Source organism: Musa acuminata, chromosome BXJ2-11 (assembly GCF_036884655.1).
Source record: "Musa acuminata AAA Group cultivar baxijiao chromosome BXJ2-11, Cavendish_Baxijiao_AAA, whole genome shotgun sequence".
NCBI classification, from domain to species: Eukaryota; Viridiplantae; Streptophyta; class Magnoliopsida; order Zingiberales; family Musaceae; genus Musa; species Musa acuminata.
Genome location: NC_088348.1, coordinates 26,371,812 through 26,387,309, shown reverse-complemented (window position 1 = coordinate 26,387,309; position 15,498 = coordinate 26,371,812). Strand labels below are relative to the sequence as shown.

The window sequence follows — 15,498 nt, the reverse complement described above, 5'->3', positions numbered from 1 at the left end:
AATCTGAGGGCTCAAATCATAGGATGGATCAATCGGGAAGCGATCCGAGCCCTCCATTGGAGTGGACACGGAGGAATCCTCGTAAGAGGGAGAAAGGCTGAAGACCACTGTATCTTTGTCATTAGAGGTTGACAAGGTGGTAAGTACGAGGGTTTCGAAAGGTAATTATCAAATTAAGGGAGGTAAGACTTGGGTTTCTCACCGCGGAGAGAGCGCACGTTGTTGGAAGTGGCTGCCAGCCGATCCCAGCGTGCGTACATAACCGGCATGCAGTAACTCCTAGAGAACTAAAGCAACCTTTCACCGGCCTCTCGATTCACCACCATCACGCCCCAAATAATCCTAAATGGCGCGCTTAGAGAAAATGATTCACGCACATAATATGTACATAACACACAGTATCCCATATATTAATTCATATGTTCAAGTACCTCAAAAATGTTTCCATTCTTTTATGTATTTTACACTGATAATTTCAGCATTGTAAACATAATACATGCATGAGGTGAGGCACTGGAAACCAGCCTTCATGAAACAATAGAACAGTACGTAGTACAAGCCAATTAATAGTATTTTAAATTGATATCAGGTCCTCATCATTGTTCTTTTCCAGTGATCTCAACCATGATTTAACAAACAGAAACTGACCTTTGTAGTAGTCCTCATTTCTGAGATGTATCAGAAATCCCACCCCACCCCCTCCCCCATTTTAACTTGTAAACTGTAAGAATTGCCAAGAAACTAGACCATTAGTGAAGGATCATTAAAATGTCTTAAGTACTTGAAACTTGAAGAAACAACTATATTTTACCAACTTGTACCAAGATATAAAGTTGCTAATTCCATGAGGCTGAATGTTTCCTCAAAATCCTGTAATGGATACAGCATGTTCTTGAAACAAATCCAGTGCACAATCAAGTTACAACTGAAAAGAAACAATAAGCATGTTAACCTAGTTTATGCTTTCAGAAATAGTATTCAAATGAGCAGACAGTTTTGATGGCGTCAAGCCACAGTACCTAATAAATTCTAGTGACACATTTCTTTTTATTTCTCAAACAATGGATCCAACAGACCATGTCAAGCAACGGTACCCCTTTCAGTAGTGTGGTTCCAGATATTTAACATAGAGCTCTGCTGATCACACTCCAATGTAAAGCCAAGGATTCTTAGTTCCCACAAGTTTTTTTCTAATCGAAAATCAATCTCAACACATGCTGAATATCAATTTCTTTTACAAGCGTGTCAGCTGAATATTACTGTTTAATATAGTGTGATAAGTAAAACAGTAGCTTCTTTGAGATCAACACAAACGATTCAGTTTCATAGACTAATTGAATATACTAAGTGCAAATCTTGGCCAATAGTGAAAGACAAGGAAAACAAACTAGGATGTTGCGTAATATCATATTTTCAAGTCAGATTTCAGCTTTATAGCATGTCCTTGTAATGTCCGCACAGGTGATTTAGCAAGAGTATTGTGATGACCCAATGATATTTGTCATACCCTGTGTGAATACAAATGTCGATGTCGTGCCCACCAGCATGGATCAGCATAGACAGCACATCCTCTCTAGCCCATCTGGAGGTTCCTTCTCTTATTCATCAGTTTCAAATTAACATTTTATCTCCGCAAAACACCATAGAAATCAATTTGACAATAGATATGGCTCAAAATAAAAGGCCAAAATAACTGGTAAAAGTTGATAACTGGGGCTTGACACCTTATTACACAGGACAACTTTCATTCTCCATTGAAAATAGAAAAACTGACACTCGTGTAATTCATGTGGTACTCTAAAGAGGCCATCATCTATAGAATTACATGTGCAACCACAATTACTTCCATCATCCACTTGAAAACAGAAAAGCCAAACATCATCTAACCAATGTGGTAGCTCGTGATAAATTGCCTATCACATGTCCAGACACAATAGGCAGAAGCCAAGGAATTTACACAGATTGGTCCCTAGCATGTCCAGTCACACTAGACAGATGCTTACTACATGAATAAGTTTCCAAATAATCTGGTCTAGAATGAGTACAACGAGACCAATATCAAATCTCTTTGTCATAGGATAAACACCATCTACTGATAGAGAATTTAATCTACTGATAACAAAATTGCCTTCATAGGCATGAATTAAATCATAATGAAAACTAAAACTATACGGAAAACAAAAAAAATATATAATATCTAAATCTTGTTAAATTTCTTAACAGTATTACATCAAATCTTAGCTCATTAGAACATCTGTGGAAAAAATGGTCATTAGTCAGTGGTCTCGATGACAAAATTTTTACCTGAAATGTAATTATGGCAAGGTGATGTCATCACAAAGTGTTGCAAATGATAATCTTCGATCCACTCATGGCCTACTCGAGGTAACAAAATGATAATAGTCCTCTTCATCATAGAGTTTCCTGAAACATCAGAAGAGATTTTTACTTGAAAAACTAATCACAAATCCCAAAATTTTGTGAATAACTTAACTTGCTATCACGCTGCTGGAACATGGTGATAGAGAATTTGGAAGTGAAGGTTGATCAATAAAATTGACAACATGCAAACACAAAGAAAATCCAAAATACATTTAGGTGCAATGTTTCTAGTTAATACCTCCTGTTACAAGATGACAAGATCAACATGGGTACAGACATTCAATTTATACCCCAGTTCAATACAGATGAAGGAAAATTAAGTGTGTTCACTTAATTGGAACACCGATAAGACATGTATCCCACATCAGTTACAATAACTGGGTTTCCATTTTTTTCCCTTTCCCTTCAGAGGTTATATTTTTCAGTTAGGAATCATCCTATAGTATATCCACTATGTACTCTTTAATAGGAGAATTATTTTCATTTAAAATTGCATCTCTTATTCATTCTTTTGATAGTTAGGACCAAAAAACCTAATAATTTGCATGTACTAAAGCAAATATAACAATCTGACAACTTATGAATACAGGACAAGTAAAAAAATAATGATTTTAAAGAGTCTGTTGGTATTAATGTTTGAACTGCCACAATTCCAGGGTATCATCTGAAACAACAAAATCCACACAGTTCCATAACCTGAAACCAGGGAATCTCAGAGACTCAAATTGCCACACTTAAAATGCAGCCACAGCCTATTTTTTTGTTTTATGTTTACATGTTTAAGTCATTAACTTAGCTATTTTATAGAGTTGATTCATAAAAATAAATCTGACCACACTCATGACTCATCCCTTGATCCTATAGTGCAGTTGAACAATGGAGACAACGTAAATAAAAAAACATGGAAGAGAAAGCAAGGATGATGGTTCTCCTTTAATGGAGAGGTCACCAAGAGAGAGGTTGATACCAGGACAAAGTCAAAATAAGGCAGTTTTCAACCTTTTCCTTTATTTATCTTTGTTTTCCCTCTTGTTTTTCTTTTTTCCTTGCTTTCCTTTTTGTGTTTTTACTTCTGCTGGCACCCCTATTTCATCCTGGTGATTTGCGGTGCCAAACTGGCAGCACATACTGCACCAGTCACCAGTTAAAATTTTGGGCAGGGATTCTAGCAGCATGCTAAACCTTGGGTAACCTAATTATGTATCCAACTTTCAATGAATGGGATCATTCCATTGTATGTCTTGGCTTAAATATTCCCAGGAAACTTGCAATTGCATACAATTGGGAAGATGTACAATCTACATTTCTTTATTATAGAAATAATCTCAAACAATTTAGATTAATTTTGCCTAATGCAAGAACAAATAATCAGTAAAGTACCTGCTTTTCTGACATCAGTATAAAAACATGTTGACTAATAGATATGTAGCATGGTTGTCATGAATTAGCAATACAATAATGTGGATTATATTTCATTCTAGTCAATGTTTGATGAAGTTAAATGGAGTTATGTAGAATCTATTCTACTATCCACAGCAGAACTATAACAATATGGCAGGAACAATTTTTAATTAGATTTTGTTACGATACTCCATTCTAGTTAAAATCATCAGCAACCTACTAACAGATCGTATTCAAGAATCCATTTTACAGTTTTTTTTTGCAGCAAAGAAATGAGCTGCATAAGCAACCAGTAAAAGGATGGTATGAAGTTACCTCTATGCTAAATCAGGATAACAATAAGGCAGGAACAATTTTTAATTAGATCTTGTTACGATACTCCATTCTAGTTAAAATCATCAGCAACCTACTAACAGATCGCATTCAAGAATCCATTTTACAGTTTTTTTTTGCAGCAAAGAAATGAGCTGCATAAGCAACCAGTAAAAGGATGGTATGAAGTTACCTCTATGCTAAATCAGGATATTAGTGTTTCAGCTTCATGCAAAGGAGTGCAACCACCACAACTAACTTTAAATGATTCATTTAGAAAAAGAGCATCTGCTGGAATTAACAGGGGCAAATATTTTTTTTGTGACAAAGATAAGTTGGACTAGAACTTACGCCAAATCCTCAATAGTCTCAGATTTTATCACAGCTTTCCCTTCAGCAAGTTCTAGGCAAGAATGATGCATTATCATTTCCTTCAGAGTTTGCTTTGTACTTTTGATGTCATTGTCCCACAAAATGCTCTGCAATTCAGTATAATTCACACAACTCAATTGGAGAAGTGCATAACTTTGGCCAAATAGCTTCCTTTAAAAGAAGCAAAAAAATTTGCAAATACAATATCCATTATCAGAAAAGAAACATGAAATTTGAAGCATTCAAGATGCACACCTTTCTGACATACTCTCTCTTTATATCATCCCAAGGCAATTTGCCCTTAGCAGAGAAGATTGAAGCATTCCAAAGTGCACCTCTAGCTACCATAATTGATGAGGCCCCTGAAATGTACACAAGGTGCACTAAGAAAAATTCTGCATTTTTTTGCATAATATAAAGCACTTTAGATGGATTAACATGTGGCGTAGTTTATCATCAAACAAATGCATTATTGCAAGTCTATGTAATTAATATTTATTGTTTAGCTTACATGAGTAAACAAACAACATCAAGCATTGTCTACCAAAGTGTACAAACACAAAATTGGAGAAGAAAATCATAGGAATGATCCATCCGTGCTAAAGAAGTTTCTTTTTCTCTCATCCCATATCTGAATATTGCATACGTAAGAGTATGCAAGTGACCTCAAGTGTTCCAGACATGTAAAAATTAAAAGCTATTCCAAATCTAATGCCCACTTGCCAGCTTCATGACCAGATGATTGTAAAGTGTTGATCTAATGTCAGAGGTTGAACAAAATAAGAGTTTGGTAACTGAAACTCCCATTCTTAGCATAGAAATAATGATACTATTAGGAGAGGTTCTAATTTTTTCCATTTATAGTGAAAATAACTGTTATTCAATTCAGAGAAATACATCATAGTATTACTCATCCTTGGAATATTCAGATAGCATGCCACTTGTGAAGCACTGACATATGTCAAGAATGACATTTTCTATAGCTACCTCAGATGACACGAGGCAGCCATTATGAGAAAATTTTCAAGCGGAGACAACACTCAAGTATAAAAATGTCAAACTTAGTAGAAATGTGATTCTCCGGAGGCCTATATAGTTATATATAGAAAGCCTAAGAACATATCAAGATTATATAAGCAAAATTTGCCAATCTAGGATAGTAGATTTTTTTAGAAAAATTAAGTATTCAGATTAACTTATACCAGAGTGCCTAGATTATAAACGTTGACCTTTTTTAGGCCTTGTCCTAAATATGCAAAAGCTTGCCATATGGTAATTGCTATCCTTACCTGTAGCATTTTTCATTCTATCAAAATCTTCATACTCAAAGACATCACCATTTGCTATAACAGGTATAGATAACGATGCTACAACATCTGCAATCTCATTCCACTTTGCAGGATCCCTTGGTCTATCTTTCACTCTTCTGCAATAGAACAAAAATTAAATGTTATATAAAGGCCAACAGGACATAAGAAATATATTTGAGAACATACACATTAATGTCCTTGAACCTACTTCATCTAACCCATACTGTTGCAAGACAACCTATTGTTCATTTTTCTTTTCAATTTAAACATTTTTGTGTCCTGACAATTCATTAATTTCTATATCTCCATATATGACAGTAATAAATCATCCAAAGTAAATGTCTCGGATATGAAACATTCATACTGCACCCTCAATATATGCCACATAAAACAAGTTAACAACACCACTGTGATATCAACCTGAATTAACAAATTATAACATCATCATGGTAAAAGTGGCTAGAGCCAACTGATACTAAAACTAATTGGTCACTGTAAATATGACTCTAGACTTGAATAATCTTTTATCTGGGAAACTAGAGCAGCCCATATCAAGCCCTATGTCTGACTAATAAAATATCCCACTTCAGATGATGGATGAAAGAGAGTTTCAATACCTTCCATGAACAGCCACAGCCGAAACACCAGTCTTTTCGATTCGGCGTGCTAGTTCCACAGTTGCTTGAGATGAAGTAAGAAGGCGAACCTTACATGTTACTGTTGTATCCAAGTTCCTTCTTAAGGTTGTCAATATCTAAATGACGAAGAAATACAGTCATCTAATAGAATTAAGAACCTCATGATGATAATAAGATATATAAACTACAATAGCATAAAAATTAAACACTTGCAGTACATCATGAATAAGCTCTGGTTTAGAGAGTAGTGCAGCACCCATTCCTCCGCTAATGGAGAAAGACTTGGGGCAGCCCATATTGATATCTATTGCTGCCACATCTTTGCACCTGAAAAATATACAATCACATATAAACTGACAATAGATGGTGATAATGTTAAAATCAATTCTAAGCTACATATGGTCATATACAGTGTAGCATACCATAGAAGTAAATAAGTTATCTGGAAAGCATAGAAGAAACTGTCACATAAGGCTAGCAGCATCATAATAATTGGTAGCAGAAGAAACAATGAACTTGTACAATAAAGTTATAAACTATGGAAGGAACAAATGTAAGCAATGTCGAAATACTTTTGTCCATAAGGAACACATTGTCATTTGCAGTACCCACTGGTCAAGTTTGGCAAAATGTGCAGAATTGAATTCTCAAGTATAAGATAATTGAGGGAGAGCACTATGCTTCTTCCCTAGATAAGCTGAGATTGAGTTATATTTTCTAACTGTGGTGGATACCAAGCCGTCAGCATGATGATAATTACCATGATGAAAACATAATTCTCTTTATATTAAACTAGAATGGGTTGCACAATGACAGCCTTGGAAACTTACTTTCTGCTTACAGTCTCTTCTCACTAGAGTGAATGGAATCAAGAGATGAATTTGAAAAATCCAAGATGGCATTCAATTATGAGTAACTCTCCAGTTGTAATTATTCAAATTGCAGCAATACCATATTTTAACTCATTCACGTGAAATTTCCAAGGAAAAGTTTGGAAGTAAACTCCTTGAACAATAGACCTTGTTTGTTAGGTAATAAAATTCTATAAGTAGCAAGTAACATGTGAAGCAAGAATGAAATTGACTCATCAAAACATGTCAAACATCTTTTCGGTCGGGCCGACCATAGCAATTACAATTAGGGTCCTGATAAGAATTTCTGACCCTAAGTGTTTTAACAGTTATATAAAACAGGTCAAACATCTAAAATATGTTCAAAATGATCAAGGTGGAACAACAGGAGACCTGAAAAGATACCAGAAGATGGAGGGTCCTTAGAAAATAGGTGTGCATACGAGATCACTACTTATTAGAAAAATACGTGATCAACAAGTGCCAAAAAAGTATCACTTACAATGGCAACATAACAAACACCAAAGGGAAATGACACACCAACAAGGTAATACATGGTTTATGGTCTCGGTATCTATTACCATAAATGGAATATTACTGGTCCTTACTCTTCTTGCAACTAATTGGCACAAGAAATGGAAGGTATTGGCACTATTTTCAAGGGCCACAATGAAAAAGAATAAAAGAAAAGCTGACTCTGCGAAATAGAGCATTTCCACTGCTGCTTTATATACCCATAGCAAAAGACAAAAGCAGACTTGTCTTAGTGACCAGAGGTCATGTATGATTTTTTTGTCAAACAGCCAGCCACTTTCCCTTTTACACAGATGCACTTATTTAAGCATGATTATTAGAACTATACCGGACTGGCCAGTCCAACCAGATAACCCATGAATTGGATATCTGTCTGACACTGTTCTGTTTAAGGAGCAATGGTGCCATAATACTGGAGCAAACTGGATGACCCAGGTAGTTTTGCAATGAACCACAAGAACCAGTAGGGTGAAGATGAACCGACTGATTTTTTTCTTTTTCCCTATGCAAAAGACATCAGTATGCCTCCTTTCAAAGGCAAATTGAATAAAAATTGTGGGCATCTAAGTTATGTCAACATCATAACCTAGTTATCAGATATTTCCTATTATCATTCCCCTTGCATCTATCATACTCACCACTGCAGCCACACCTCACTGTCGTTTTCATGTCTCAGTCACATCTACTGCCACCAAGAGAAGACAGAGATGGAAGAATAGGAGGAGCATAATAAGAAGAATAGTAGAAGAACAAGAAAAAAAGGAAACGAGGAGAAACAAGATAGGAAGGAGAGAAGGTGAAGAAAGCAAGGAAAAAAAGAGGGAGGAGCAGATGAATAAGGAGAAGAATGTGAGGGTGAATATGAAGGGGGAGAAAAAAGATAAAAGGAGAAGAAACAAAAAAGGAGAGGAACAAAATAATAGAAAAAAGAATATAATAAGAATATAATATTGTATAATATTTTTAAAAACATATTTTATTTAAAGTTATGGTTTGACCACCTTGTGAACTCAAGCTTGGTCGGGCCAATGACTGGTTCGTTTCTAATAGCCATGAACTTAAGGCTACAACGACAACAACAAAGCAGCCATAAAGTCCCAACAAATAAGAAATCTTTTTCACTTAATACTTTAATAGTTAAGCAATCACAAGTCTTCTTAGTCCTATGAATCTACCAAAACTGACACTTAGATCATCATTGTCCATAACCTTATGAACTGGAAGCTCTTCAATCTCAATGTCCAAACAGGACTCCAGACTCGCTATCAAAATTTGCATAAACAATAGCCATACTAGTCGAGCAATAGTCAACTAAATGGCTTTACAGGTCCACAAATAACACCCGAAGCTGCCATAAATCCCATTTGAAAGTTGAATGATGTCATAGTGATACCCTATGGTATTGATTATTAGGGAAAGAGATTTGTCAAGTCAAATTAAATTCTAAGGCAAATTAGTGCAATTACGATTCTGTGTCCACACAAATGATTATCCATAATTTAGTGTTGTATTAAATTGAGAAACTTCAAAGAACATATTCAAAGCTTGACAGTGAAATTATTTGTTGCCTAAAGACTATAGACGGATATCATCTAATTCTAACAAAACATGTGTAGTGATTAGATTAACTCTTGTTAAATTCTTACACTATTTGAGCAGCAGTGAGAGCCCTCACAGCATCAGACGTGCCCATCTGAAACACAACCCTGTTCCTCTCCTCATGACAAGTTCTGAAGACAACATTGCTGGTTCCTTTCTCCACAAAATCAGTTGTGCCAAGAAATTCTGGTCATAGTACACATTAGGTTTCCAGCAAAAAGAGAAGATAATTACTAAAGTGACAACAATATGTCAAAGAAGTTCATTAAGTTGTTCCTATATGTTATCATTATTAACATAAATTAGCAACACGGAGATAAAGTATGAAATGTTGCCACCATATGATACCTCATGAATGGAAGTAAATTTGAATCATTACTAGCTAGAATCAAGGCACATATACATGAATGAAAGTAATTGCGAATCATCACTAGCTAGAATCACTACTAGCTAGTATCAAGCCACATACAAGTTATCTTTCATAAGCATTTACAGACTAAAGAAGAACATATAAACAATAAGCATGATGCAGATCAACTACATAAAAATCCAGAAGAACACTAAAATTTTGTACGCTATTAACAGACATAAATTTTTCACTAATAAATACCATAGAACAGCAGGTCCATCTTCCAACTTAATCAATTTGAAATCAATGTATCCACCCATAGATACTATCACCAAACAAAAAATGAAGTAACATCGGCAACAATCAACACAAAGCCAATTTCTATTGCTGGAGTGGCAAAAGGAACTAAGCAACATCACCAAAGATAAACAGACAATCTTCCATCCACTACATATAACTTGTACCCCATGTAGACAAAACAATCACCAAAGTCCTGAACATCTGTCAACTCCCCACATTTCATACAAATCAAACCCTGCAAAGTTATTTACTTGACTCCTACTCGTCGAGTTCAATTCAAATAGTAAGTAAAATATTTTCTTTAACTAACAAAATATCTAAGCATTTATGAATGTATTGTCTTCACCCCTTTTAAACAGGTTGTCATCATGTGATTTATCACCTCAAGGAGTTCATCGTCATGTCTGGATGACAAGATATCCTTTTAATTTTATAGTGTAGATTATAATGCATCAGTGCATGAAAATTTATTGTCTATCACTCGGTTCTTGTTCTTGCAACTGAAACTTGAATGCTTGTATGTAGAACCAGGGCATCGTTCTGAAAATGATAATACACCTGAACTTATTGCTTTAAAGATCACCACTTCACTGTTTAATCCCACAATCCTCAACAAAGAATCATTTCTCTTTCATTCCTTCAATATGTGTTTTTATGTTGTTTCCATGACTTCAATGATCCGAGGCAACATAACATTCTGGTCTGCATAACATTATCATGTAATCATGATAATCACAAATCCTAACATAATCTATGGAGAATAGTAATGATCCAATCATGGACAACATGTCAGTGGTCTTACTACTGAGAAAATTTAAGGAATGTCCTGCCAAACATTCTTTAGCCCAGGTGTTCAACATTGTGACAAATAATCCCAATATAAGAATTTCCATCAACACATAAAAAATCAAACAATGTTGCAGAGACAAGTCAAGCTAACCATTTATGATTTCGATATTTTGTCCTTATCTCTTATTATCCTGTACAGAAGTTCTCTTTATTGTTGACAAATGCATTCAGCATAAACTACATGATTAATATGTTTCCACTTTCAGTTAGGATAGTAATAACAAGTATCTCAAAAAAGTGTTTGCATTATGTATTAGACATATCATCAAGAATTCGGGAAAGTGAACAATCAAATTCACAATGAGTAACTACTATTAACAGATTCATGCTTAACGCTAGAATAGAACAGCTTCAACAGGACCCTTAACAAAAGTTCTAAAAAATTAAAATCTGTAGCCCAACCAGAGGAAGTCTGCCAAACAACTTGGCAGAATTTTTAATCAAAATATTTTTATGTCCACACACTCAAAATACTTATTGCTTTAGCACATGGTTCGTCTTACCAGTCCATACTAATGTACTGACCGATCATTGGTACAATATATATCGAATTGTACCAACAAACCAAAACATGGTACGGTGCAGCAGACCGATATGTTAGTATGTACCGTCCATATTAGTCCACTGTCGAACCGGTACATACTACCCATACCGAGTGGTACGGCAAACCTTGCTTTAGCCCATACTTTTTGGGTGGAGAAAAGGACAAGCATGAATCCATCCTCTAGTCAATGGAAGATCCAAAATTTTCTAATGAACTGTTTGGTTCAGAAATTCATATTCCATGGATAGGGAAAAATATTCTAAATAAAGATTCACATCCCAAGTACCATCCTTGTTGTGTACGAAAAACAAGGGGAAATATAGAACACTTGAGGACAAAACGTGGGAAAATCTGGGGAAGCCAAAATGGAATAGCAATATTCACTTATTTATGATGCTCACGGAAATACGTATGGCATTTCCTGATTCCTGTTTAGTTGTAATTTTGGTCTATAAATATATGAGTTCTTGCTTAGTACTTGGGTTGGTTTTTACTGGTTCTACACATCTTCGGTGAAAAGTAATCTACCATAAGCCTCTCCTATCCCCATACAAATGACCGAAAAAGGAAATAACCAGATTAATGTCCTAACCAAGTAGTTTTCAAATACAACAAGCATACTTAATATTGATAGCATAAAAGATGCCAAAAACTAAACTTCTGCAGGGAAATAATATACACATAGACAAAACATAAATGAGAAAAGTCAGCAATCAGCCCAACCAAAAACAAGCCCCAGACACTATGTACACAAAAGAAGTAGTAGGAAAGGCAAAGAAGAACAGTATTCACGCCATAAATCCTTGACATAATTGCCAGTAGCTAACTGCATATCAAATAGCTAAGTACCATTTATGCGTCGTTCGCATTTAACCATTTTGTGATCTATAATTTCCTCCCCATAAGTTATATCTGCACCGTATCCTGCTGCAAGTAACCTAAATGATAATGTACCCTATAAAAGGGAGAAAAACAACATAAATTTGGATAAAAAGATGAAAAATGTCAAACTAGTTGTCTCTAGAAATGGCAATAAACTAGAAATGTCAATGACAGAAAATTACATAAATTCAAGAAAGGTTTTGCAAATCATGCATAACAGCAACCTGCTATTCCCTCAATTTACCAAATCAAACTGATCACTTAACTAAAAAAATGATTATTTTTGAAAAAAAAATATATTTTGTCATGGGAAATGAACCATGCAACTTAAACTGTCAGAGGCATTTAATTTGCTGTTTGCTTGAAACAATCTTGTGATGACTATTTTGTGAACTTTTCACTTTTTTGACAGTACATGCGGATTAGTGGGTAAGACATGAGCTTACTCATGCCAAAATTTGGTTAAAACAAGTACACTATATTTCACTTGAATATGGAAAGCCAATAACAAATCTCTCACTATTTATCATCACATGGTAGTTATCAAATATTGAGATTATGTAGACCAGATTTTTTTATTCCTCTGGTCTTCTTTTATGCCATAAAGGATGAAAATATTTGTTTGTCACTTGGTGCATTAACTCATACCAGGATAGTGAATGAAACTGGTTTATTCTCTACCTTGTTTTTACTTTCTCTTATCATGATTCTTTACTCATCTATCTAATTATTCAACAACCACAATAACAAAGCCGTAAAATCCCAACTATTTAGAACAGACTAAATGGATCTTTTGCCGTTATTGAAGTATGTAAAAAGTCATATATTTAATTTAGTTAAGAGCATTTAAATCTTTATTCATGATTTCCATTAAAGTATTTTTATGTCTTCGTCTGCTTCTCATCATACCAAACATTTCATCTCTTCTAATTACCCCATCTATACGTCTCTTGAATTCGCACCATCTTAAATGGATTTTCCTCACTTTTATCTCCATCAAAATAATACCTAGTTGTTTATACGTAGAAATATTTTTTTTCTTATCTTTCCTAATAACTCTACGTATTCATCTCAACATTCTCATCTTAGCAACACAAACAATATGGTGTTTCTTAACTGCCCAACACTAAAATCCATAAATTATTAGAATCTAATAATTTTCTTATAATTTTTTCTTTAAATCTTAAAGGTATCCGATGATCATGCAAGACTCCTAATGTCCCTTATCATTTTAACCATCTTTTTTATCTTATTACCCTAACTTGGAAATATTGTTATCTGAGGTTAATCATAACTTTTATGGTGTTTTCCCTGATTTAATGAGAAAAATCCAATGTATAAGTAGCAAATAATTTATGTATCATAAGGACTCTGGGATGGATGATTTTCTTTTCTCTTCTCATGATTCTTTCCTCTTCTATCTGCTTAATCTAACCCTGATAAGAATTCTCATTTTCATACCCTAAAAAAATGGGAATTTTTTTAGGGCAAACAACAAAGGAATGTACCAGAAGTCCAATTGTAAACAACAAAGCTTCTGGTATACGCCCAACAGTACAGTTCTCATTTTTGGTTCTGTCACGACGCAAAAGGAATATACCAGAATTTCGAGTTGCACGTTTGCAAGAAAAAACGCTTCAAGAACCGTTGATTGATGGAACAAAGGATCCACGACCTACAACTAAGATCAGCCTCGGAGACTTAAATCCGATGTTACAGACAATGGATACTCAATTCCGGAGATGATGAGAACATCCAGATCCTAATCGCCAAAAAAACCCTAATGCTAGTTTCAGATAATTATTATTCATGTCCTGTGGTTTGCTAAGTGGATTTCCGATTTCTACCACAACCACGAAAACCACAAATCAACCAAAGAAGAGATTTAATCTACGCGTTAGAAACATACAAATCCGAAGCAATATAAACAAAGAGGTCATATTTGGATCCCAAAAAACGGAATCGGGAGCAATCGGCAAGATTCGGGGCATGCGGTAGGATCCAAGAAACCAAGAAGAACCAAGAAAAGGGATCGATTCGAGACGGACCACTCGGACCATGGGGGCGAGAACCAGCTTGTTGTGGTAATCCATGGCGCGGCGCCGCCGTCCGCCTCGCTTTCTTCCGCGTCGGGGTTTCCCCTCTTTGCTGCGTCTGTCGCGGAAAGAGACGGCAGTGTTTCGCTGCTTGTGTTGGGGGAAGGGAGGGGTTTACGCGTATCGCGTTGTTCCGCAGTTGCCGGTAGCCGACCGCCCTTCCTACGCTCGCGAAGGGCCAACGAGAGAGGGGACCCAGATTCTATTCTTTTCTTTTCTTTTCTTTTCTTTTCGTTCATGGGCAAATTCTTAAAAGAAAAAATCAACTTTTCGTTATTTTCCGCTGATCATAAAATATCTCATTTTATTTCTAGTAAACGTTATCAGAAGTCATTACATATTATCCATTTCTTATAGGTAGACCTCTTTCTCTAAATCTAAAAAATTATATTAATTTTTTTTATAATCATAAAAGTAAAATATTCAACTCTATTTATTTTAATATTATCGTGTATGAAAAATACAACACATAAAAGCACATACATATATAATAAAAAATAATAAGTAAAAAGATAATTTTAATAATGGTGACGGATAATAGTGTTGTGGATGGTTATGGTAGTGGTGACAAGAACGATACGATGGTCGACCTTGCTGTTGTTGATCCAAACATCGACAATGATGAAGAAGATGAGGCAACGTAGTGCAGAGTTGACATTGCATCGAATGATACGATGGTCGACAAGAACGAAGATGAGGTAAAGTAGTGCGACATCAAAGGAGGAAGAGGGGGCAGATAAGACATCTATGTCGACACCATACCTCTTTGTCTCCTCTTCGTTCTCGTTGACTACTGTATCGCCAAAAGAGGAAGAGGAGGTAAAGCAATGTGACACTGATATAGATGCCTCACCACTTTGTCTCCTCATTGTTGATGTTTAGATTGGCATCAATAAAGCCGACTATCGTATCGTTCTCGTCATCCACTACCACAACAGTCACCCATAATAGCATCATCCGTCACCACCATTGAAATTATTTGTTTGCTTATTATTTTTATACTATTATGTATGTACTGTCATGTGTTGTATCTTCTATCGGTAAAGACAATAACATTAGGATAAATAAGATTAAATGCT

At 35.2% G+C, this 15,498-nt stretch overlaps 1 protein-coding gene across 22 annotated transcripts; it reads right to left on the bottom strand.

Moving 5' to 3' along the window:
• Positions 1-420: 420 nt before the first annotated feature.
• On the bottom strand, positions 421-14,627 carry LOC135626492 (uncharacterized). 22 transcript variants are annotated; one of them, XM_065131832.1, is made up of 12 exons: positions 14,372-14,627; positions 12,291-12,396; positions 9,447-9,585; positions 6,634-6,742; positions 6,395-6,531; positions 5,757-5,893; positions 4,723-4,829; positions 4,447-4,574; positions 2,305-2,424; positions 1,508-1,597; positions 822-925; positions 421-721 (listed from the first exon to the last, which is right to left on the bottom strand). In XM_065131832.1, the coding sequence occupies exons 1-9, from the start codon at positions 14,414-14,416 to the stop codon at positions 2,370-2,372; spliced, it is 963 nt and encodes a 320-aa protein (XP_064987904.1). In that variant the 5' UTR covers positions 14,417-14,627; the 3' UTR covers positions 421-721; positions 822-925; positions 1,508-1,597; positions 2,305-2,369. The 22 variants fall into 22 exon arrangements, with proteins under 22 accessions (XP_064987904.1, XP_064987905.1, XP_064987903.1 ...); XM_065131833.1 differs by having other exon boundaries at positions 1,508-1,592; XM_065131831.1 differs by having other exon boundaries at positions 1,508-1,582.
• Positions 14,628-15,498: the final 871 nt, after the last annotated feature.

Bases quoted from the DNA above. Each gene is read 5' to 3' on its own strand.
- LOC135626492 (XM_065131817.1), bottom strand. From the start codon at position 14,416: ATGGATTACCACAACAAGCTGGTTCTCGCCCCCATGGTCCGAGTG. The intron at 12,397-14,371 runs GTCCGTCTCGAA...TCCCTTTTATAG, and splicing joins TCGCCCCCATGGTCCGAGTG to GGTACATTATCATTTAGGTT. The intron at 4,830-5,756 runs GTAAGGATAGCA...TGTACATTTCAG, and splicing joins TAGAATGAAAAATGCTACAG to GGGCCTCATCAATTATGGTA.